The 23057-nt window shown below is 36.1% G+C and overlaps 1 protein-coding gene across 1 annotated transcript; it reads left to right on the forward strand.

Annotated features, from left to right (window-relative positions):
• Positions 1–20657: 20657 nt before the first annotated feature.
• Positions 20658–21931, forward strand: LOC113306993 (probable inactive dual specificity protein phosphatase-like At4g18593). Its single transcript, XM_026555932.1, has 3 exons — positions 20658–20868; positions 21112–21365; positions 21465–21931. Exons 2-3 carry the CDS (start codon positions 21131–21133, stop codon positions 21617–21619), a joined length of 390 nt encoding a protein of 129 aa, XP_026411717.1. The 5' UTR covers positions 20658–20868; positions 21112–21130; the 3' UTR covers positions 21620–21931.
• Positions 21932–23057: the final 1126 nt, after the last annotated feature.

A 23057-nucleotide genomic window follows, 5' to 3' on the forward strand; every position in this document is an offset into this window, starting at 1 on the left:
CAGCTCCTCGAACAATTAATTCCACGAATGAGCAAGGGCGTATCGCAGCCTACAAATTTTTACAAATGATAAGCCGGTCTGTCAATCACGATCAAAGTGAATTGTGCATATAGACGATCCAAGGTCATCACGATTGACGAATTCCATCAAATATATTAAGAACTGGGTTAGATAAGAAAACATAGCTGAAAACATTCTCTACGGACCCATCTCTACAAACCAACAATGTAAATGCATCCAAACGCTAGGTGACCAGTTGTCTCAACGCATTAAGAAATCTGACGCAATGGGCTTTCTAACATTACTTTCCGTTGCTAACTTCCGGTGCGAGTTCTTCCGGACAATCCACTCTGTTAGGTGGCACCCATACCCTCCTCTTTTGTGAATGCTTCTGTTTCGGATGAAATCATATAATCCTTCAATGTAATCTCGCCGTTTACACTGCATTCCCATACTCTCTTATCCTCCAAGTGGATATCCACCCCAAGTTCTTTTTAGAATTTGATCTTTCATATTCGACGAAAGCTTAGAGTATTGGCTGCAAGGTTTCTTTCACTCTCAAATCAGCCATGTCAGACGATTGAACAATGCCATCTATCACCCCCAAAATTCGAATGTTTTTTGATCGCATATATCCATTGATTCTTAGTTCATGCGTCCTTCCCATATTGTATCCCATAATAACGTTAATGCCTCTAAAGAATCTTTTGCGAGTATTACCATTCCAGAAATTCAAGGGTAAAGGCACGGAGCTGTTAAGGGTCTAGTGGGGACAGTAGTCCCCACTGGATTCTGGGATTTTAACTGTATAGGTTTGGTAATTAGATAGTTCTACATTACAGGGAACAAACTCGTTGGGATGACGGAAAATAGGTAAAAAAATATGATCTCGTATTCTTCCCGGTAGCTTTTCTCAGTAAAGAAAGAAGAAGATTAACTGGGTAATTGATGATTAAAGGTGGAAGAAAAAATTGCGGCCGCATAATCGGATTTAGATCATACTATTAGTATACCAGTTTGTCCCCCCTAACCGAAGTTTCTAGCTTCATCCCTGCAAGGGTTTACCTTTTTGTATTCCCGTTTTGAATTTTTATTTTACAAATTGCTTGTGTATAAACAACTTAACTGCTCTTTAAACCTAATTCTCGTATAACAACAGTATTCAATTTGTTTTTGTTTTTCTTTAAATCTTAGCAGCTAGCTATATGATGTAAACCTGGTACGAAGATCAAATTTTATAAACAAATTATCAGATTAAAACGATTCAAAGAACATAGTTTGTTATACAGATGCAATTGTTTCGGAAAATACCCACCTCATAGTTGTGTCTGTAGACGAAATTCTCTTTTATTATATTTTTATACGAGACTGTAACAGAACGCGGTGAAATCCTCTAACGCGGTGAGATCCTTATGACGCATTGAAATCCTTATGATATGAATGAAAAATCCTCATGAACATGCAAAATCTTAAATAGATCTTCTTGGTATCAGAATTAGGAAACAGAGTTATATCAAGAATCACGTTGGCATTAGGAAACCAAGGGGATTGGACGCATGAAAATATCTCGCCATGAAGGAATTGTCATGAAGAGTTGTGTCAAGATTTCCCTTCTCTGTTGTATTTAGTTTCCTAACATAGCCACGGTTCTGAATTCCAAATTGAGACGGCCTGAATTGTCATGTTAGAAGGAATTTCAAATTTACACGGCTCAGTTGATTTTTTTTTTTTGAAACCAATCATAGGTTGCCAAGTGTCCTCACCAGAATGTTTGTTTCACAAAATTCAAAAAAAGTCCTATTTCGACCAATAGGAATCGAGGATTTTCTAACCGTTCGACGTGAGGGCTTTTTTTATCCAGGCCTTTAAGTCTTTAGATTTTATTATATCCGGATGGTTTATGTGCATATTAACTTTCCTATTAACTTAACAGGTTGATAGCTTGAGGGCGTCGTTGGAGGTACACGATTGGCACAATTAGGGTCCGAGGAAATTGTGGTAGAAGTACTCACCGGTACTCTTTAATAAGATTGTTATGGAGTATTAAATTTTGAACCCACATTTGGGAATACCACTACAGGTTGAGGATACTAAAACAGAAAAAGAAAAAAAAAATCTTATAAAGTAAATAACCTTATGTATATATTTTTGGTAATGGTTAAATTGGTTTTAGTTAGTTAAGTGTTAGGTTATATTAATTATTAGATTATCGAGATAAATATATAGGATACAATTATCGATTTTAGATTGTGTTGGTTTCTAGACGAAGGAAAAAACAAAATCAAGAATCGGCATGGCCTTCATCCAGTATCCATGCCGATAGTGAACGGACGGTCGGCTGCTTGCAAATTAAAGACTATCCATGATAAAAATTCAATAAAGGAAAAAGAAGAAAATAAGACAGTCGGCAGGCCGACTTAATCTTCCATTTTGGTAGTTAAATTATCTGTTGCATCCGGTGGATTAATTCCATTCATTCAACTCTACTACCTCCATTTAAACGGTGCATATATTATTAACTTTTGGTTTTACTTTAGACTTATTTGTATGGGATTGGACGTCAAAGTTGACGAATGCTCTTGATACTTGATAAGTGCATATGTTCTTGATGTTGATCCAGTAAAAAGGCTAATCAAACAATCGATGTGCGCATCATTCAAATATTAAGACTATGCCGACTTTAGAAGAGTAAATTCATCTCTTTTATCTTCTTAGAGGCCTGTTGTTAGCATACCTAGGGGCGAGATTTGGGTTGAGTCAACCCACCAAATCCATGCCCGACCGAAACGTTGGGCGGGCTTGGAAAATGTATTTTAAAATTTTGGACAGATGTCATCTGAGCACAAAACTTATAAACCCGAGTTAATTTTGGATAAACATGAACATATATATCTCTAACTCAAACAACTCACCTAACGCGAAGAACTATAATATAATTATATACAACTATTTTCATAATTGGTATTTTTATCTATTTAGGGTAATTTTATTTATTATATTCAAATCTAATAAAGTAAAATTATATATATATATATATATATATCTCATTAATAATTCAATATAAAAATAAATTATATTATTATAAATAATCTTAAGTTATTTGGAAATTTAAGATACATATAGTAATTAAAAGTTATTATTATTGTTATTATATAAAATTCAAATAAATTGTAAGATAACCAGGGTTTAAATTTTAAATTTGGGCAAACTCCATTTAAACCGTGATATACTATTTAACTTTTGGTTTTACTTTAGACTTACTTGAATTGAACATCAAAGTTAACGAATGCTTCTGATCCTTGACAAGTGCATATCTTCTTGATCCAGTAAAAAGGCTAATCAAACAATTAATGTGCCCATCATTCAATTATTAAGACTTTGCCGACTTTAGAAGAGTAATTTCATCTCTTTTATCTTCTTAGAACCCTCCTATTAGCATACCTAGGGGAGAGATTTGGATTGGGTCAACCCACCCAACCCATGCCCAACCAAAACGTTGGCTGGTGTATTGATGTGTTTTCAAAGTTGTTGTAGTGATAAGATTCGTTCAAGACTTGTGAAAGCATATTTTAGACTTAATTTTAAATAAAAATATAGGAAACTTAAATAAAAGTGATATGAAAAATATGGAGAAGACTGGGGCTATGGATTCCACTAATTACCAATATCAAAGTGATTTATATTCTCTAATTATAATTATGCAAATCCTTCATTCAAATTGATTCTAAATATTGCAAAAGTTGATTTTTTAGAAATAACAATTGTAAATCGAAAATAAGGGACATCAAAACCCTAGGCTAGCATGCTCCATCAATTGAAATAACAATTGTTTAACAAAAACCATTTTTTTTATTTATCAAGGCAAATAATCATATAATAATTACATAAATTAAATAAAATAGTGATTACCACAATTTATTGGCGAAATAGCTTCCTCCGTCGCCCCAGAGGATGGGTTGAGCTCATCATTTTATAAACTTTCTCAAAGTATTGATTCATGCTCAAAATTTGTTTACAAAGATGAAATAGAGAGAGAATAATGAAAATCGAGTGTTTGCAACGTTTATAATTGTTGCAAAACACTGTTGCAAAGAACGATAGAAAAGAACTGATGCTGTTGTATCTCTGCGACCCTTGTGTGGCTGTCGTTGTCATTGTTGATAAACGAATGCCTCTGGTGGTCTTTTTTTCTTCGTGTTCTTCCTAGCAGCAGCAGAAAAGTTTTCTATGCAACACGATCAATCTCCTCTGTTGTTACTCTAAACTCTCCCTAACCCTCTCTACTGACCCTCAACGACTTATATAGCCTCACTGCACCCAAATCTCGCATCATAACTGCATATAATTCTCTCTTCAATACACTGCTATCACGGGATATTTTTTTTCCTTTTAAAACCCGTTCACGCATCTGCAAGTGATTCTTCGTATCTGCTGTTGGTTATACACGCTAAAACACGCTACTGAATGTCATTGTTTGGTTCGAACACTCTCAAAACACACGCACAACAAAGAATTTCATGGGAAATGGTGAGATATTCTCATGCACACTTTCCATAATTAACCCGATAAATATAGCCCAACTTAATCCAAGCAAAAGCCCATACCACGCCTGTTAATGTCTGTCACGTCTTCCTCTGAAGATCCAGCCATCGAGTCTCGCGAAAACTCCTTCAAATGATGAACTAAAAATCTGCCAGGGAAGAACCAAACTTTCCCGCCATTTTTCTGTTTGAAGGAAGAAGAAAGGTCAACCCTAATCCAACGTCTTGGGTGCCAAATAACCAGTGGGTGCTATAGACAAATGGGCTACCCATAGTCGTGGGTGCTCCTTATCAAAAGTGGGGGTCCGTATAGCAAATGTCCTCCATGGGTACTCCGAGCAACTTTTCGAGCCGAATTTTCCAACAATACTTATTTCCAAAAAAATACCTACAAACACACAAAACACCATAATAAGTACGAAATCGAGTACTAACAATACGGAATATTAAGGACAAATTAGACACAAAAATGCGTCTATCAATACCCCCAAACTTATTATTTGCTAGACCTCAAGCAAATATAATCTAGAAAATAAAAATGACTACACTTAGCACGTGCAGCAAGCCGTTAAACCACTAGGTGGCCCTAGTGGCGGAGTGTTGTCTCCGGAGTTTACCAGATGTGTACCCACAAAACCTTTACTCCAGACCCTAGATATCTACGCAGAACCTTGGAAAGCACTAAAGAATCTCCTTGGTTGGCATACTCTCATTGACTACAGGAGGAAGTACCCTGATGCGAAATTCCAATTGATGTACACGAGTTTGCACTCAGCATACTAAAATTCATATATAAGTGATAGAGCTCTACTCAGATTGTTTCTTTACATCATAACCGGAGTCAACCAATCACATGGAAAGATTAAGAAGATGGATAAAGAGATGGTTAAAAGTGAACGGTGTTTCCCATATCTGTCTGAAGGCCCCTGCCAAGGTGAACTTATCCTAATGGACTGAGATACCGGTTTGACTAATATCAACACAACTGGCATATACAAGGGGACCAGTGGTCGATAAACCTAACTCTAGGTCAACACAACTGGCATATACAAGGGTACCAGTGGTCGACTTTATTGAATTTATTCCGATTGGTCTAATGGTCTTTTTTTTTTCGTTTTGTATCTCAATCACTCTATTCCACCCTAGAAAAGGTAACAACTTGAATCGTGTGCCCCACCAAATCACTTAAAAAAAATAAAAACAGAAGGCTTAGGATTCAACGAGATATGCGAAACTACCATGTTTTTTTTAATTCTAACACCTGAGCTCTGTGCTTTTATGAATACACTCTTTAGATGTTTCCATCTAATCAGATTGGTTCCTCAACTCCTATAACCAAGATGTTCCCATCCATTTAGATTGGTTAGTGTCAACCTTAATAAGCATAAATTTCTAGGCTCTGGAGTTTATTTATTGCAACTAAAACCTAACAAAAAGTTTCTTCCCCACCCCCAAACTTAAATCTAACATTGTCCTCAATGTTTCTAATGAAAGAGCAATACCAAACAGTAAAGTAACATGAGGAATTAGTAAAGAGAGAAGTCGGAAAGATAGTACCTGGGTGAAGAGAGAAATCAAAAACTAATATACAACAACATACAATCGCCTCGATGGTCAATCAAGGGTAAACAGGGTCCTCCAGAGGGACCTCCTCAATATCACCTGTAGGAAAGGGCTCTAAAAAGGGTTTCAATCTCTGACCGTTAACCTTCGAAGAACTACTACCATCCGGTGTCTCGATCTCAACAGCTCCATGAGGAAAGACAGTGCGAACAATAAAAGGACCCGTCCACCGAGAACGTAACTTCCCAGGGAAAAGATGCAAGCGGGTATCATACAGAAGAACTTTTTGACCTGGAGAAAATGACTTTCTTAAGATATTTCTATCATGCACAAGTTTCATTTTGTTCTTATACTCCTTAGCACTATCGTATGCATCTCTACGAATCTCTTCCAACTCATTGAGCTGGAGTTTCCTATGGGCTCCTGCCTTGTCAAGTGAAAAATTTAGCTGCTTAAACCCAATAAGCTCTATGTTCTAACTCAACAGGTAAGTGACATGCCTTGCCATACAAGTCGATAAGGTGACATTCCAATGGGGGTCTTAAACGCAGTACGGTAAGCCCATAAGGCATCAGTAAGCCTAGACGACCAGTCTTTCCGATTAGGATTAACTGTTTTCTCTAATATACGTTTTATCTCCCTATTGGAAACTTCTACCTGACCACTAGTCTGTGGATGATACGGGGTAGCTACCTTATGTGTAATACCATATTTTTCATCAAAAGCCTAAAAGGTCCATTACAAAAGTGCGACCCTCCATCACTAATTATAGCTCGCGGTGTACCAAAACGTGTAAGTATATTATTTTTCAAGAACTCAATCACAACCCTATGGTCATTGGTTTTACACGCAGCCGCCTCAATCCACTTAGAGACATAGTCTACAGCGACAAGGATGTATAAGTTACCAAAAGAATTAGGAAACGGACCCATAAAGTCAATACCCCACACGTCAAAGACCTCCACAACTAAAATAGGGTTCAAGGGCATCATGTTCCTACGGGAAATGGTTCCTAATTTCTGGCAACGTTCACAAGTCACACAGTAACTGTGGGAGTCTTTAAACAACGAAGGCCAATAGAATCCACACTGCAATATCTTAGCAGCAGTTTTTTAGCACTAAAGTGACCCCCACAAGCATGATCATGACAAAAGGAAATAATACTGGACTGGTCACTCTCAGGTATACATCTCCTAATAATCTGGTCTGGACAATACTTAAACAAATAAGGATCATCCCAAAAGAAGTGCTTAACCTCAGCTAAAAACCTAGAACGATCTTGTTTACCCCAATGTTGGGGCATTCGACCAGTAACAAGATAGTTCACTATATTCGCATACCAAGGTAATTGGGTAACAAAGAACAATTGTTCATCAGGAAAGCTATCCCTTATAGGAAGGGAATCATCAGGGGAACTAACAACTAGCCTAGACAAGTGGTCTGCTACAACATTTTCGGCACCCTTTTTGTCTCTAATGTCTGGAGAAAACTCTTGCAACAAAAGGATCCACCTAATCAATCTAGGTTTTGTATCCTTCTTAGACAAAAGATATTTCAAAGCAGCATGATCAGTATATATGATGATCTTAGAACCTAAGAGATAGGGTCTAAACTTGTCTAAGGCAAACACAATGGCTAACAGTTCCTTCTCGGTAGTGGTATAGTTCAACTGGGCATCATTCAGAGTTTTGCTAGCATAGTAAATCACATGAAGTAATTTTTTTCTCGCTGACCTAGCACAACACCAATAGCATAATCTGAAGCATCACACATGATCTCAAAGGGTAGGTTCCAGTTGGGTGCCTGGACTATGGGGGCGGTAGTGAGTAGTGAGTAAATTCTTAAGCTTCTCAAAAGCCTCTAAACAAGCATCATCAAAGACAAACTTAACATCTTTTGCAAGCAAATTGCAAAGAGGTCTAGAAATTAGGCTAAAATCCTTAATGAATCGACGATAAAAACCTGCATGCCCTAAGAATGACCTAATATCTCTTACGGTTTTTGGGACCTGTAAAGTCTTAATAAGGTCAACTTTGGCTTTATCTACCTCTATACCCTTAGAAGATACGATATGCCCTAAAACAATTCCTGAACGAACCATGAAGTGACATTTCTCCCAATTAAGCACTAAATTTTTTTCCTTACACCTAGTCAACACTAGTGACAAATGATGCAAGCACTCATCGAAAGACGAACCAAACACTGAAAAATCATCCATAAAGACCTCTAAGAACCGTTCTACCATGTCAGAAAATATGCTCATCATGCAACGCTGAAAAGTCGCAGGGGCATTACAAAGCCCGAAAGGCATGCGTCTATACGCAAAGGTACCAAAGGGACAGGTAAAAGTGGTTTTCTCCTGGTCTTCTGGGGAATAACGATCTGATTATATCCAGAGTAGCCATCTAAAAAGCAGTAGTGACTATGTCCAGCTAATCTCTCTAGCATCTGGTCGATGAAGGGAAGGGGAAAGTGGTCCTTCCTAGTGACCTTGTTCAATTTCCTATAGTCAATACAAACACGCCAACCCGTGGTCACTCGGGTCGGGATTAACTCATTGTTATCATTCTGGACTACAGTAATACCGGATTTCTTGGGTACAACCTGAACGGGGCTGACCCACTTACTGTCTGAAATGGGGTAGATAATGCCTGCATCTAACAACTTAAGGACCTCGTTTCGAACTACCTCTTTCATATTAGGGTTTAGTCGACGTTGCATCTCCCTAGAAGGTTTGGTATCACTCTCTAAATAGATCTGATGCATACAAACAGTGGGACTTATACCCTTAATGTCAGCTATGGTCCACCCTAAAGCTTCCTTGTTTTTGAAGGACGGTTACTAGCCTACTTTCCTGGTCACTATCCAAGACGGAAGAAATAATCACAGGTAAAGTCTCAGACGGGCCTAAAAACCTATATTTCAGGGAATCTGGCAATGGTTTTAGGTCCAACTTAGGAGGCTCTTCTAATGAAGGAACTAGGGTAGACTTAGAAACTGGTAGTGGTTCGACTTTAGGTTTCCATCCATTACTAGTATCTAACAAAGGGGTTGAATCTAACAAAGCATTCACCTCATTAATCACATTATCATCATCAAAATCAATCCCAAAGTGAGCTAGGCATTTCTCTAATGGATCTTCTAACAAAGTGTTTGGTAATGACTCCTCGACTAATGTTCCTATCATGTTCACCTCTTCTATGTTCGAGTCATCTAGTTCAGAGGGTAGCTTACTAATATTAAAAATGTTCAGCTCAATAGTCATATTACCAAAAGACAATTTCATAATACCATTTCGACAGTTAATGATCGCATTGGATGTAGCTAAAAACGGGCGACCTAAAATTACCGGTATCTGGTTCTCTGGGTCAGGGACAGGTTGGGTATCTAGGATAACAAAATCCACTGGATAAATAAACTTGTCAACCTCTATGAGAACATCCTCGATCACACCACGAGGAATTTTAACGGACCTATCAGCTAACTGAAGTGTCATCTGGGTAGGTTTCATCTCACCAAGTCCTAGCTTAAGGTACACATGATATGGTAGTAAGTTCACACTAGCTCCTAAGTCAAGCAACGCTTTCTCAACACGGTATTTACCTATTGTGCAAGAAATGGTAGGGGACCCTGGGTCTTTATACTTAGGAGTAGTGGTATTCTGAATAATAGAACTCACCTGACTAGCTAGAAAGGCTTTCTTCTGGACATTAAGCTTTCGCTTTCGCGTACACATATCCTTGAGAAACTTGGCATAAGAGGGAATCTGCTTAATTGCATCTAGTAGTGGAAGGTTGATAGTTACCTGCTTAAAAACCTCCAATATATCATTAAAATTGGACTCCCTCTTAGTTGGAACTAGCAGCTGTGGGAATGGGGCTCTAGGGACAAAGCCGGGCTCAATATGACCCTCATTGGTCTCTTTAGAGACTCTATCAGTCTCCTCAGTTTCTGGTTCAGAAGGGTGAACTAACATGTTCACTATCAGGCATGGAAACCTTGTTGTCTATCACTCTACCACTCCTAAGGGTTTTAATAGCATTCACATGATCAGATGGTCTTTCACCTATTTCATTAATTCCTCTAGGGTTGGGTTGAGTCTGACTAGGAAACTTACCTCTTTCTCTTAAAGACTCATTTATCTGACTAACCTGGGTTTTCAACTCGGAAATAGCCTGAGAGTTAGCCTGACCTATTCTCTTATTTTCTTCTAAACCTTGAGCAACAGATTGCTGAAACTGCACAGTGTTACGAGTTAACAAAGCAAGAGACTCTTCTAAACTCATAATCTTCTTATCCGAAGGGTTCTGAAACTGTGCCGGAGCTGAAGGATTCTTAGTATATAAAAACCTGGGGGAACCTGAGCATTACTAGACTGACCTTGATTCTGGCCCTTGGACCAAGAAAGGTTTGGATGGTTTCTCCAGCCAGGGTTATAGGTTTCTGAATATGGGTCAAACTTCTGTCGGTTATCAAACCTAGTGTTGTTATAAAGAGCATTGGCTTGCTCTTCAACCATGGCCTTCCCAAAAAGGCTCATTTCTTCCACTACTACCACTAGAATGACCTAATTCTAAGGCTTCTAACCTTTTGGCTATAGCTGCTATTTTGGCATCTGACTCATGAGATCCTTCTACCCTATTAACATTTCCTCTACTTAGAAGAATTTTTTTCTGGGGTTCCCTACTATTTTCCCATTGTTGGGTCTTATCGGCGATTTCATTCAAAAATGTCATCGCTTCATCAACAGTTTTATTCTCAAACCCACCTGTGCATAAGGACTCAACCATGGTTGTTGTTGAATAATCTAAACCCTCGTAGAGGATCTGAACTAACCTAACCTTCTCCAAACCATGATGAGGACATTGAGATATCAAGTCATTGAACCTTTCTAAGTACCTATATAAAGATTCTCCCTCTTGTTGGGCAAAAGTATATATTTGTGTCCTAATAGACGATGTTTTATGCCTTGGAAAAAACTTATGTATAAAGGCAGAAGTAAGTTGGTCATAGGTTTCAATTGACTCAGAGTCCAAACTATACAACCAAGATTTGGATTTATCTTTTAAGGAAAAGGGGAATAACCTAAGTTTCAACGCATCATCACTTAGGTTTTTAATTTTCAGAGTACGACAAACTTCCTCAAATTCCCTAACATGAAAATAGGGGTTCTCATTCTCCTTTCCTAAAAACATTGGGAGCATCTGTAAAGTCCCAGGTTTCAGTTCATAATTTGCCTCGGTTTCAGCTAACTTGATACAAGACGGACGAGAGGTCCTAGTTGGGTTTAGCAAAGCTTTCAAAGTTGCCATTTCCGGCACTACCAAAGGACTAGGAGTAATAGGGGTACTTTCCTCAAGAAGAGACAGATTATCAAAACTGAAGTTTCCAAAAACGGGGCTCTCAAAAGAAGAGTCTTCGAGCTCCCCTCCTTCACAAGAAGAACTACTAGGTTTGTCACTAATCAAACGACCTAGAGCGTTTCTTTTCCAAGCCCGTTTAAAAACTTCGGGCATACACTAGAAAAACAAAATCAAAAAGAAAAGTCCTAAAACGGAAGGGATGTTCTATGCAAACACAAACAAGGATGACTCCACCACAACAAACCTACTGATTTCTAGCAAACAAAAAGCATGATGGATCCACTTAGATTGTTTCTAGACCAGCTTCTAATCCTTTGAACGGGAATTCGTTACAATTTAAGCAAACCCCTCTGGAATCAATCTGAGTCAAAGTAAGTTGAATAGAGGCGAGGGAAGCTCGGTGGAGCTTTGATACCCAAGGCCTCACCGGTATTACAAGGCGGCGCAGTCACGCATTCAACTTACAGAAACCGTCAAGAACTTCGAAGTATGCTTAAAAGAGTAACCAATATTTTTCGAATGACTTTCCTATTAAGCTCGTTACCCTATCGGTCTCGTTCTAGTCAAAATTTTAGGCTTAGGTTCGCGTTTGGTGTCGTTTTCCTAAGGCGGGCAAGAAGAGAACGGTGATGAAATCAGAACCCTTATCTTGTATGGCCAGTCCTTGCCCTTTACTAGGAAATTAAAGCAGCCGTTTTCAAGTCCTCAACATATATGCATACGAAGGAAGACAGTAACTAGCTAACAGGGGATTCGTGAGTGTTTCGACAAACTTACCTCTCGTACCAGACGGGGGATGAACCTTTGTAGTCGACTCGGGCCACGACTCCTATGTCATGTACGAACCCGAGGGGCCGAGGTGATATCGTAATCACTGTCCTTCTCTGCAAACAGTTTATATTTAAACTACCCTTCCGTAGGGTTTAAAAAATAATGTCCCAAAATATAAAGTCCAAAGTCCAAAAATATAAAGTGCAAAAGAAAAAGAAAGTCTAAAAAAAATAAAAATCTAGAAAAATAAAAATGTCTCTCTGTTTTTTTCTCTCTTTTTTATAAAATAAAAAAAATCTTCTTCTTTCGCTCCTTTCGCTTTGCCTTTCACTCAAAGTCTTTAAGTATTCACCAAAAGCTTTGGCAAAATTTTCTTTCGCTCCAAATTCCGAATTCTGTAAGAAAAGGACAAAAACCCAAAAACGTAAAGAAGAACAAATAAAATAAAAACCTAAAAAAAAAAAATCTAAAAACTCTAGCCTAAAGACAAGTCCCCGGCAGCGGCGCCAAAAACTTGGTAGGTTTGGAAACCTACAATAATATATTGCAAGTGTACAACGTCTAACTAGTAGATAATGGAAAGTACAGGTCTTTCCCACGAGGAGTGTGAAATACTGTACCAACTAATATCAAAAATTAAGTAATCAACAAGATAATTTTTGAAGGATTTTTAGAAATTCGGAACAAAATGAAATGATAAATAATTTAAAGATAAACAAAATGAGTGTGGGTTATTTGGGTTTTCGGTTTCCACCAATTAATTATGCAAATTCTCTATTCGTTAAAAATAAATTCCATGCATTTTCAAATATTGTTTCTCCGCAATAATTTTCTTCGCTTCATGGATAGCGATTCTAAAGCATTACCTATCAATCCTAAAGCATATCGCGTCAAGGGATTTAACCAAAGTACGCCATATCAATTGAAAAGCATAAATAATCAATGAAATCACATGAATAATAAAATACCAAGCTATATGAAGAAAAACTACTAGTCATTCAAATCATTATTGAGCATATAAATATAGAGTTTACACAATTTATTGGTTTCTACCTAAACCCTAACATAACACTAGCTAGAAATGGCTTTCTCAAAAGCCATAAACATAATAAAATTAAACTCTAACTAATGAAAAATGAAGAATCGAAAACAAAACCTCAAAACCCTTCCTTTGTTGCGGCACTGTGGCCGGGTGCCTCCCCTCTCAAATATTCGACATCCTTCTTATACACCTTCCCTTTCTTTTATTTCATTAAACAAAGTATCAAAATAAATTATTCTATGAAATACTTGCACACAAGTTGATGTCGTCATCAGTATCTTTCCCCAAATAAATTCTCTTTATTTCCAAAATCTCCTAAATTAAGAAAAAATTATTTTATTTCCAAAATAATCTCACGTGTGAATATTCCTCAATTAATTATTCACATGGCAAATAAATTATCTTTCCAGGTGGAATATATTTTTAATAAAGTAAGAAAGATAAAATACTTCTCATTTTCAGTTTGCATGTGCCAACCCCATTTTGATGTCAATTCCTTTGTTGCGTTTGTGCCTCGTCTATGAAACAATTCTATGCTACTGATATATATGGAGATACCAGGCCAGCTACATTTTGTCATTTTTTTCATTGTGGTTGTTGATATATGAAAATACCAGTCCAACCTCATTTCATCATTGTGGTTGCTGATATATGGAAATACCAGGCCAACTCCATTTCATAATTGTGGTTGTTGATACATGGAAATACCAGACCAACCCGGCTGCTGATACATGGAAATACCAGACCAGCATAATAAGTGTTGATGATATATAGAAATATCAGGCCAGCATAATTGATCATTGTGGTTTCTCATACATGGAAATACCAGGCCAACCACATTTCATCATTGTGGTTGCTGATATATGGAAGTACCAGGCCAACCACATTTTTCCATTTTCGTCGCAAACACCATTAAGTCTCACATTTTGCTGTTTATTCGCTGGATGATCAAATTCACTTGTACTTTCTACAAAAGCCCTAAAATAGTATTAGTAACTAAAATATTGTATCATAGCTAATATAATTATGGGTATAAAGTGTAGCATATACATGCTTATCAACACCCCCACACTTATATTTTGCTAGTCCTCGAGCAAAACAGAGATATTATGCAATTGATTTTTTTTGATTTTTTTTATTTTTTATTTTACTCTAAGAAAAGTGAAAACCTGCAAAAATATGGATAATTACCTACTCCCCACACTTGAAAATTACATTTTCCTCAATGCAATTGAGTCATCCAACGTAGAAATTAAGATGGAAACTACAAAAATAAACAATAAAAATAAGAGATAGAGTAGAGGGAACAAATCTGATGGGTTGACTCCCATGAAGCGAAATGTATTTGTTTCCCTACTTGCCAATAGCATGTAGTATCAAATAAGGTGAGATTGGTACCCCAAAGTAGACATCCAATCATATATATATAGAGTCTAAAAAGTCGAGGATCATCCTAAATAATCCGGTCAGCTGAAGATATGTCCCTGTGAACACTATAAACCTCCAAAACGGTATGTAAATTCATTCTCAATCGAAAATTGTAAGTGATATTCAAATAATGCATAAATGGGATAAGTAAATCATTCTCATACGCAACAAATTCAGATTGTTTGACAGTTTTTATTGGCGGAACACGCTCTAAATCAGGTTCTAAATCAACTGAAATAATTTCCGCGGAACAAGAGCTTAATGGAGCAATAATATCACGACTCATAGACCCGTTATCATCTAAAACGGTTTCATTATTAATATCATCAAGACGAAAAAATTCAGAACTTAATGGCTTAAGGGTCAAGGTCGGATCTTTCTCCACTGATGGAACTAGTCGCGACTCGGACAAAACTAGAGGTTCTAATTTGGGTTCCATTTATTAGTGTCTAGCAACGGTGCGGAGTCTAACAAGGCATTGAATTCACAAACAACACTATCATCATCAAAACCAAACCCAAAATGAGCTAAGCAAACCTCTGATGGATCTTCCAAGTGGCTCTTGCAAAAGCTTGCCGAGTACATACTTGCTTTTCGCCCGCAACACTTCTGATTAAGGTACCTAAAAAAAATCAAGCAAACTGCATAAAAAGACAAAAAGAAATTTAAAAGAAAAATAAAAATAAATTATGTACAAAAACTAAAAATAAGCTATTTACGCTGATATCAACTAGTGAGTATTTTGCTACCACTCCCCGGCAGCGGCGCCAAAAATTTGATGTGTTTTCAAAGTTGTTGTAGTGATAAGATTCGTTCAAGACTTGTGAAAGAAAATTTTAGACTTAATTTTAAATAAAAATATAGGAAACTTAAATAAAAGTGATATGAAAAATATGGAGAAGACCGGGGCTATGGATTCCACTAATTACCAATATCAAGGTGATTTATATTCTCTAATTATAATTATGCAAATCCTTCATTCAAATTGATTTTAAATATTGCAAAAGTTGATTTTTTAGAAATAACAATTGTAAATCGAAAGTATGGGACATCAAAACCCTAGGGTAGCATGCTCCATCAATTGAAATAACAATTGTTTTACAAAAACTATTTTTTATTTATTTATCAAGGCAAATAATCATATAATAATTGCATAAATTAAACAAATTAGAGATTACCACATTTTATTGGCGAAATAGCTTCCTCCGTCGCCCCAGAGGATGGGTTTAGCTCATCATTGTATAAACTTTCTCAAAGAAAAAAAAAACTTATAAAGTAAATAACCTTATGTATATATTTTTGGTAATGGTTAAATTGGTCTTAGTTAGTTAAGTGTTAGGTTATATTAATTATTAGATTATCGAGATAAATATATAGGATATAATTATTGATTTTAGATTGTGTTGGTTTCTAGATGAAGGAAAAAACAAAATCAAGAATCGGCATGGCCTTCATCCAGTATCCATGCTGATAGTGAACGGACGGTCGGCTGCTTGCAAATTAAAGACTATCCATGATAAGAAGAAAATAAAAGACAGTCGTCAGGCCGACTTAATCTTCCATTTTGGTAGTTAAATTATCTGTTGCATCTGGTGGATTAATTCCATTCATTCAACTCTACTACCTCCATTTAAACCGTGCATATACTATTTAACTTTTGGTTTTACTTTAGGCTTATTTGTATGGGATTGGACGTCAAAGTTGACGAATGCTCTTGATACTTGATAAGTGCATATGTTCTTGATGTTGATCCAGTAAAAAGGCTAATCAAACAATCGATATGCGCAACATTCAAATATTAAGACTATGCCGACTTTAGAAGAGTAAATTCATCTCTTTTATCTTCTTAGACGCCTATTGTTAGCATACCTAGGGGCGAGATTTGGGTTGGGTCAACCCACCCAATCCATGCCCAACCGAAATGTTGGGCGGGCTTGAAAAATGTATTTTAAAATTTTGGACAGATGTCATCTGAGCACAAAACTTATAAACCCGAGTTAAATTTGGATAAACATGAACATAAATATCTCTAACTCAAGCAACTCACCTAACCCGAAGAACTATAATATAATTATATACAACTATTTTTATAATTGGTATTTTTATCTATTTAGAGTAATTTTATTTATTATATTCAAATCTAATAAAGTAAAATTATATATATCTCATTAATAATTCAATATAAAAATAAATTATATTATTATAAATAATCTTAAGTTATTTTAAAATTTAAGATACATATAGTAATTAAAAGTTATTATTATTGTTATTATATTATATTCAAATAAATTGTAAGATAACCAGGGTTTAAATTTCAAACTTGGGCAAACTCCATTTAAACCGTGATATACTATTTAACTTTTGGTTTTACTTTAGACTTACTTGAATTGAACATCAAAGTTAACGAATGCTTCTAATCCTTGACAAGTGCATATCTTCTTGATCCAGTAAAAAGGCTAATCAAACAATTAATGTGCCCATCATTCAAATATTAAGACTGTGCCGACTTTAGAAGAGTAATTTCATCTCTTTTATCTTCTTATACCCCTCCTATTAGCATACCTAGGGGAGAGACTTGGATTGGGTCAACCCACCCAACCCATACCCAACCAAACATTCGCTGGTGTATTGATGTGTTTTCAAAGTTGTTGTAGTGATAAGATTCGTTCAAGACTTGTGAAAGCAGATTTTAGACTTAATTTTAAATAAAAATATAGGAAACTTAAATAAAAGTGATATGAAAAATATGGAGAAGACTGGGGTTATGGATTCCACTAATTACCAATATCAAAGTGATTTATATTCTCTAATTATAATTATGCAAATCCCTCATCCAAATTGATTCTAAATATTGCAAAAGTTGATTTTTTAGAAATAACAATTGTAAATCGAAAGTATGGGACATCAAAACCCTAGGCTAGCATGCTCCATCAATTGAAATAACAATTGTTTAACAAAAACCATTTTTTTTATTTATCAAGGCAAATAATCATATAATAATTGCATAAATTAAATAAAATAGAGATTACCACAATTTATTGGCGAAATAGCTTCCTCCGTCGCCCCAGAGGATGGGTTTAGCTCATCATTGTATAAATTTTCTCAAAGTATTGATTCATGCTCAAAATTTGTTTACAAAGATGAAATGGAGAGAGAATAATGAAAATCGGGTGTTTGCAACGTTTATAATTGTTGCAAAACACTGTTACAAAGAACGATAGAAAAGAACTGTTGTTGTTGTATATCTGCGACCCTCGTGTGGCTGCCGTTGTCACTGTTGATAAACGACTGCCTCTGGTGGTATTTTGTTCTTCGTGCTCTTCCTAGCAGCAACAGAAAAGTTTTCTCTGCAACACGATCAATCTCCTCTGTTGTTACTCTAAACTCTCCCAAACTCTCCCTAACCCTCTCTACTGACCCTCAACGACTTATATAGCCTCACTGCACCTAAATCTCGCATCATAACTGCATATAATTCTCTCTTCAATACACTGCTATCACGGGATATTTTTTTTCCTTTTAAAACCCGTTCACGCGTCTGCAAGTGATTCTCCGTATCTGCTGTTGGTTATACACACTAAAACACGCTATTGAATGTCATTGTTTGGTTCGAACACTCTCAAGACACACGCACAACAAAGAATTTCACGGGAAATAGTGAGATATTCTCATGCACACTGTCCATAATTAACCCGATAAATATAGCCCAACTTAATCCAAGCAAAAGCCCATACAACGCCTGTTAATGTCTGTCACGTCTTCCTCTGAAGATCCAGCCATTGAGTCTCGCTAAAACTCCTTCAAATGATGAACTAAAAATATGCCAGGGAAGAACCAAACTTTCTAGCCATTTTTCTGTTTGAAGGAAGAAGAAAGGTCAGCCCTTATCCAACGTCTTGGGTGCCAAATAACCAGTGGGTGCTATAGACAAATGGGATACACATAGACGTGGGTGCTCCTTAGCAAAAGTGGGGGTACGTATAACAAATGTCTTCCAGGGGTACTCCGAGCAACTTTTTGAGCCGAATTTTCCAACAATATTTATTTTCAAAAAAATACCTACAAACACACAAAACACCATAATAAGTACGAAATCGAGTACTAACAATACGGAATATTAAGGACAAATTAGACACAAAAATGCGTCTATCAATACCCCCAAACTTATTATTTGCTAGTCCTCGAGCAAATCTAATCTAGAAATAAAAATGACTACACTTAGCACGTGTAGTTTCATCTCGGACCCATAATTATATGCTACATTAATTATAAGAGTAATTTCATCTCTTTTATCTTCTTAGACCCCTCCTATTAGCATACCTAGGGGAGAGACTTGGATTGGGTCAACCCACCCAACCTATGCCCAACCAAAACGTTGGCTGGTGTATGGACAATGTATTTTAAAAGTTTGGACAGATTTGGGAACAAAATCCATAAAACCGAGTTAAATTTGAACAAGCATGAACCTAAATATCTCTAACCCAAATGACTCACCTAACCCGATGAATTATAGTATAATTATACACAACTATTTTCATAATTGGTGTTTTTATCTTCTTAGAGTAATTTTATTTATTATATTCAAATCTAATAAAAAAAGTATATATATATATATATATATATATCTTATTAATAATTCAATATAAAAATAAATTACACTAATGTAACTAATTTTAAGTTATTTGAAAATTTAAGATAAATAGAGTAATTAAAAGTTATTATTACAAAAATTTATTGTTATCATATAAAATTCAAATAAATTGTAAGATAACCTGGGTTTAAATTTCAAACTTGGGCCAACTCGAGGAACCCGAGGAATATGACTTGGGCAGTATCTCAATGGGTTCCGCTGGTTCGATAGACAATCTAGACAAATAGATTCTAGCTCGGGTCTGGCTCGGCCAAGCCTTCTAAACCATCGAACTAACCTAAATCCCACCCTAAGCATACCTAACATTATTTAGATTAGAGTATCCCCAAAGTGGGTTCTAAATTTACTGATGCAGTACTAATTTTTTTATAATTAAATTATAGCCAATTACTCACCATTAAATATCCAATATTATTTAGATTAATTTATCACAATTATAATAAAAACTAAATTTCTTAATTATATTAATTTTCGTATAATTACGATACAATTTTATTATTTTCTTTTACTCCCTCCGTTCTTATTTAATAGGCTCGTTTCCATGAATAAATGTTTCAAAAAAAATAGGTCGGTTTCCTAATTAGGAAAGTCAAAAGTTATTTTAATTTTTTGGGACCACTTTTCTCTTAACTTCTTTTGATGACAAGTGTCATGTGGACCATTTCACTTTACTTCTTTTCCTGACAAGTGTTATCGGACCATTTCACTTCACTTCTTTTATTGACAAGTGCCATGAGGACCATTTTCAATGATTAGTTCTCTTAATTTCCTTAAATTTCTAAAAAAAAAAACACCCAGTCTATTAAAAAGGAACGGAGGGAGTAGTTTATAAGGATATTGAGTCCATGATTTTCCCTATTGCATTGGTTTTTTATTAGTTTATTCAATGTTTTGTTAGTTTTTTTCCGCAAAAATGTGATCTTACTGGAATTTTACTAATTTTTTTAATAATATTAGTATTAGTTTTTATTAATTTTTAATAGTATTATACAAAACTAATTTGAAAATATAGATCCAATATTTTATAGTGAGACATTGACCCGTGCGTAGCACGGGTGACAAACTAGTTAAATTAACAACAAAAGTGAGCTTCAATTTCGTGTATTCTAATCAAGAAAAATAGACAACTCTGCCTGAGTCAGAGGTGTCAAACAGGCCGGACCGGCCCGCCTCTTGACTAGTGGCCCATACCATCTTGCAACCATCGGCATAACCTATAAAGGATCCCTTGGCTAGCCAAAGCGGCCCATGTAATTTGCGTGCAAAATTGGTTCCTGAAAATAGAAATCAAGATCCTTTTAGGAAACAGAATTCCTAGTTTCCTTAATCACACAGTATCTAACCTGACGGTCAAGATTTACACGATATACTTAGAGAAACACCTCTATAAATATCGCAATATTTGGAGAGCAGGGATGCAAAAACTGAACCAGCGTTCGGTGCCGCAAAACAGAGAGACCAGGGCGGAGGAAGGTGCAAAGAAGTAAACAACACTTCAATCGACAAAGGGTATGTAGGGTTTTCCTTAATTTGCATAAGTCATTGTTGTTTTATAGAGATTTTGGTTCTTATTAAGTTATTAAAATCTGTACATTAAAGCCCTAGATGTGTAAATTAGGGTATGAAACGATCAAATTGTTGTCACCCAGATTGTAAAATTAGGTTAGGAGTTTCAACAATGATGAATTAAGGTTGTGGTTTGGGAGTATAACACTAACGAAATCTGCTGTTTTGGGGCAATTGGATATACAGATATTTTTCTGAACTAATAATGGAAGAAGCAACAAGTAGCAACAGTTCTGACATGGAAACAAAGATGGAGCAGCCTCAAGTTGTATACCGCTGTAAAAAATGCCGGAGAATGGTTGCTGCACTTGAGAATGTGGTTTCGCACGAACCAGGAGCAGGGGAACAATGTTTTAAGTGGAAGAAGAGAAGTGGGGAGACTGAACCGCCTAGATGCTCTTCCATATTTGTTGAGCCCTTGAAGTGGATGTTGGACAAAGGTTTGATTTCGATCATCTGGCTTGTTTTTGTTTTGTACTGCTTTGGAGTAGAAGTGTGCTAATTTTTATTTTTATTTTGGGTTTTTTTGGTTTTGCCAGTGTATGAAGGCAACATTGGAGAAAAGCTTTTGTGCGTAGGTTGCAATGCTCGATTGGGTTCTTTCAACTGGGCAGGCATGCAATGTAGTTGTGGTAAATGGGTCAATCCTGCGTTTCAGCTGCATAAGAACCGAATAGATGAATGCCCTTTATGAATTAAGATTTGTCAGATCAGTGTAACAGACGCAAGTTAATGAAATCGTCATGAATATGGATTGAGACGCGGCTATTTCTTAGGAGTTACTAACATAGGCTTAGAATAATTCTTTGTACTGCAGTTGTGCTCCTCTAGTGAGAACTAAATTATAATTGTGAATCTGTGGTTCTAAATCTAGTCTATGGTTTGCCATAATGACAGGTAGTCTCTCTTAGCTTTACTTGGTCTTGGAATGGATAGTTTTTAATTGTTTCCTGATGTAACTGTCCGGTTGCAGGATCTTCTAATAAAGCTTGTTTTATTCTCAATCACAGCAACTAAGATTGTGCACTGCCCAATGTTATTGAATTATTTCATGCAGGTTAATAGCCAAATAGGAATTGGAATTGGAATTTGCTTTGCTTTGCTTTTTGCTATTTTGCATTTTGATAAAGCAGTACTTATATTGTATCAGTTCAGTTCGTATGAGCCTGATATGGCTGTAGAACATACATATATACCTGTAAACACAGCCCGGTTTGATCCAATCGAGCCAGTTAGGTAGGTGGCTTTGATATCTAAGCTTGCTGCTCTCTGGCTCTGGCCTATTGTGATTTGTAAACATGTATATATGCATTCTAATGCCAGATGTATTTATACTTACGTATAAAGGTGACCACCAGCTTTGGGGAACATTTGCATCTGTTTATTTGCGATCATAAGGGAAGAAGGGGATTCCTAGTTGGATGAACTCAAAGCCAAAATGGAAAGGATTAGAAAGTTGCATAGATACCCATGACCACGCTTGGGTAACCGGTGAGCGCTTGTAATGGGATAATTCACTAGTTATGATTGAACTGGTTTTAATCAATATTCATCACACTATATGCATGCATGCCTTCTCACTCATATATTTTTGCATCTACTGATGGGTGTGCATGCGTTATAACTGTCCCAAATTACAAATGCAAAATATCGTGGATATGACTACCATATTAACAGGTTTACCATGAAATTTGAGTGATTCACTGGTCCCAAGCAGAAGATATAAAAGGATATGGATATTCCACCTAATTGCTTTTAATTTCTTTCTCATAAAAAGGTAAGTATTCAAGCCAATCCTAATGAGTATACTAAATAAGTTTATGCATTTTTACAAAACTCAAGTCAATCCTAATGGGGTATACCAATAGGTTTAAGCATTTTTGAGTCGTTGGAGTAAACCGGAGAAAATAAATGTTAAGTACCAGCATCTAAGGAGATGTCTCAATGTTATTAACTTTTTGAAACTTTACTATAAAATATCATATCAGGTGATAGAATCAGTCCAACTTTATTAGGTTTTTAGATCTAGTTGTTATATCATTTCTGTCTAATCTTTGTGATATTAGAAGCATAAGTTCTGGTTTATATGTAAGAAATGTTTAGCTGTAATACATCACAAGTTCAATGTGGAA

Source organism: Papaver somniferum, chromosome 8 (assembly GCF_003573695.1).
Source record: "Papaver somniferum cultivar HN1 chromosome 8, ASM357369v1, whole genome shotgun sequence".
Taxonomy (NCBI): Eukaryota; Viridiplantae; Streptophyta; class Magnoliopsida; order Ranunculales; family Papaveraceae; genus Papaver; species Papaver somniferum.

What these genes read in the sequence shown, in the direction of transcription:
- LOC113306993 (XM_026555932.1), top strand. Translation starts at nt 21,131, where the DNA reads ATGGAAGAAGCAACAAGTAGCAACAGTTCTGACATGGAAACAAAGATG. An exon ending in GAAGTGGATGTTGGACAAAG is followed by an intron (nt 21,366 to 21,464) that starts GTTTGATTTCGA and finishes TGGTTTTGCCAG; the next exon opens with TGTATGAAGGCAACATTGGA.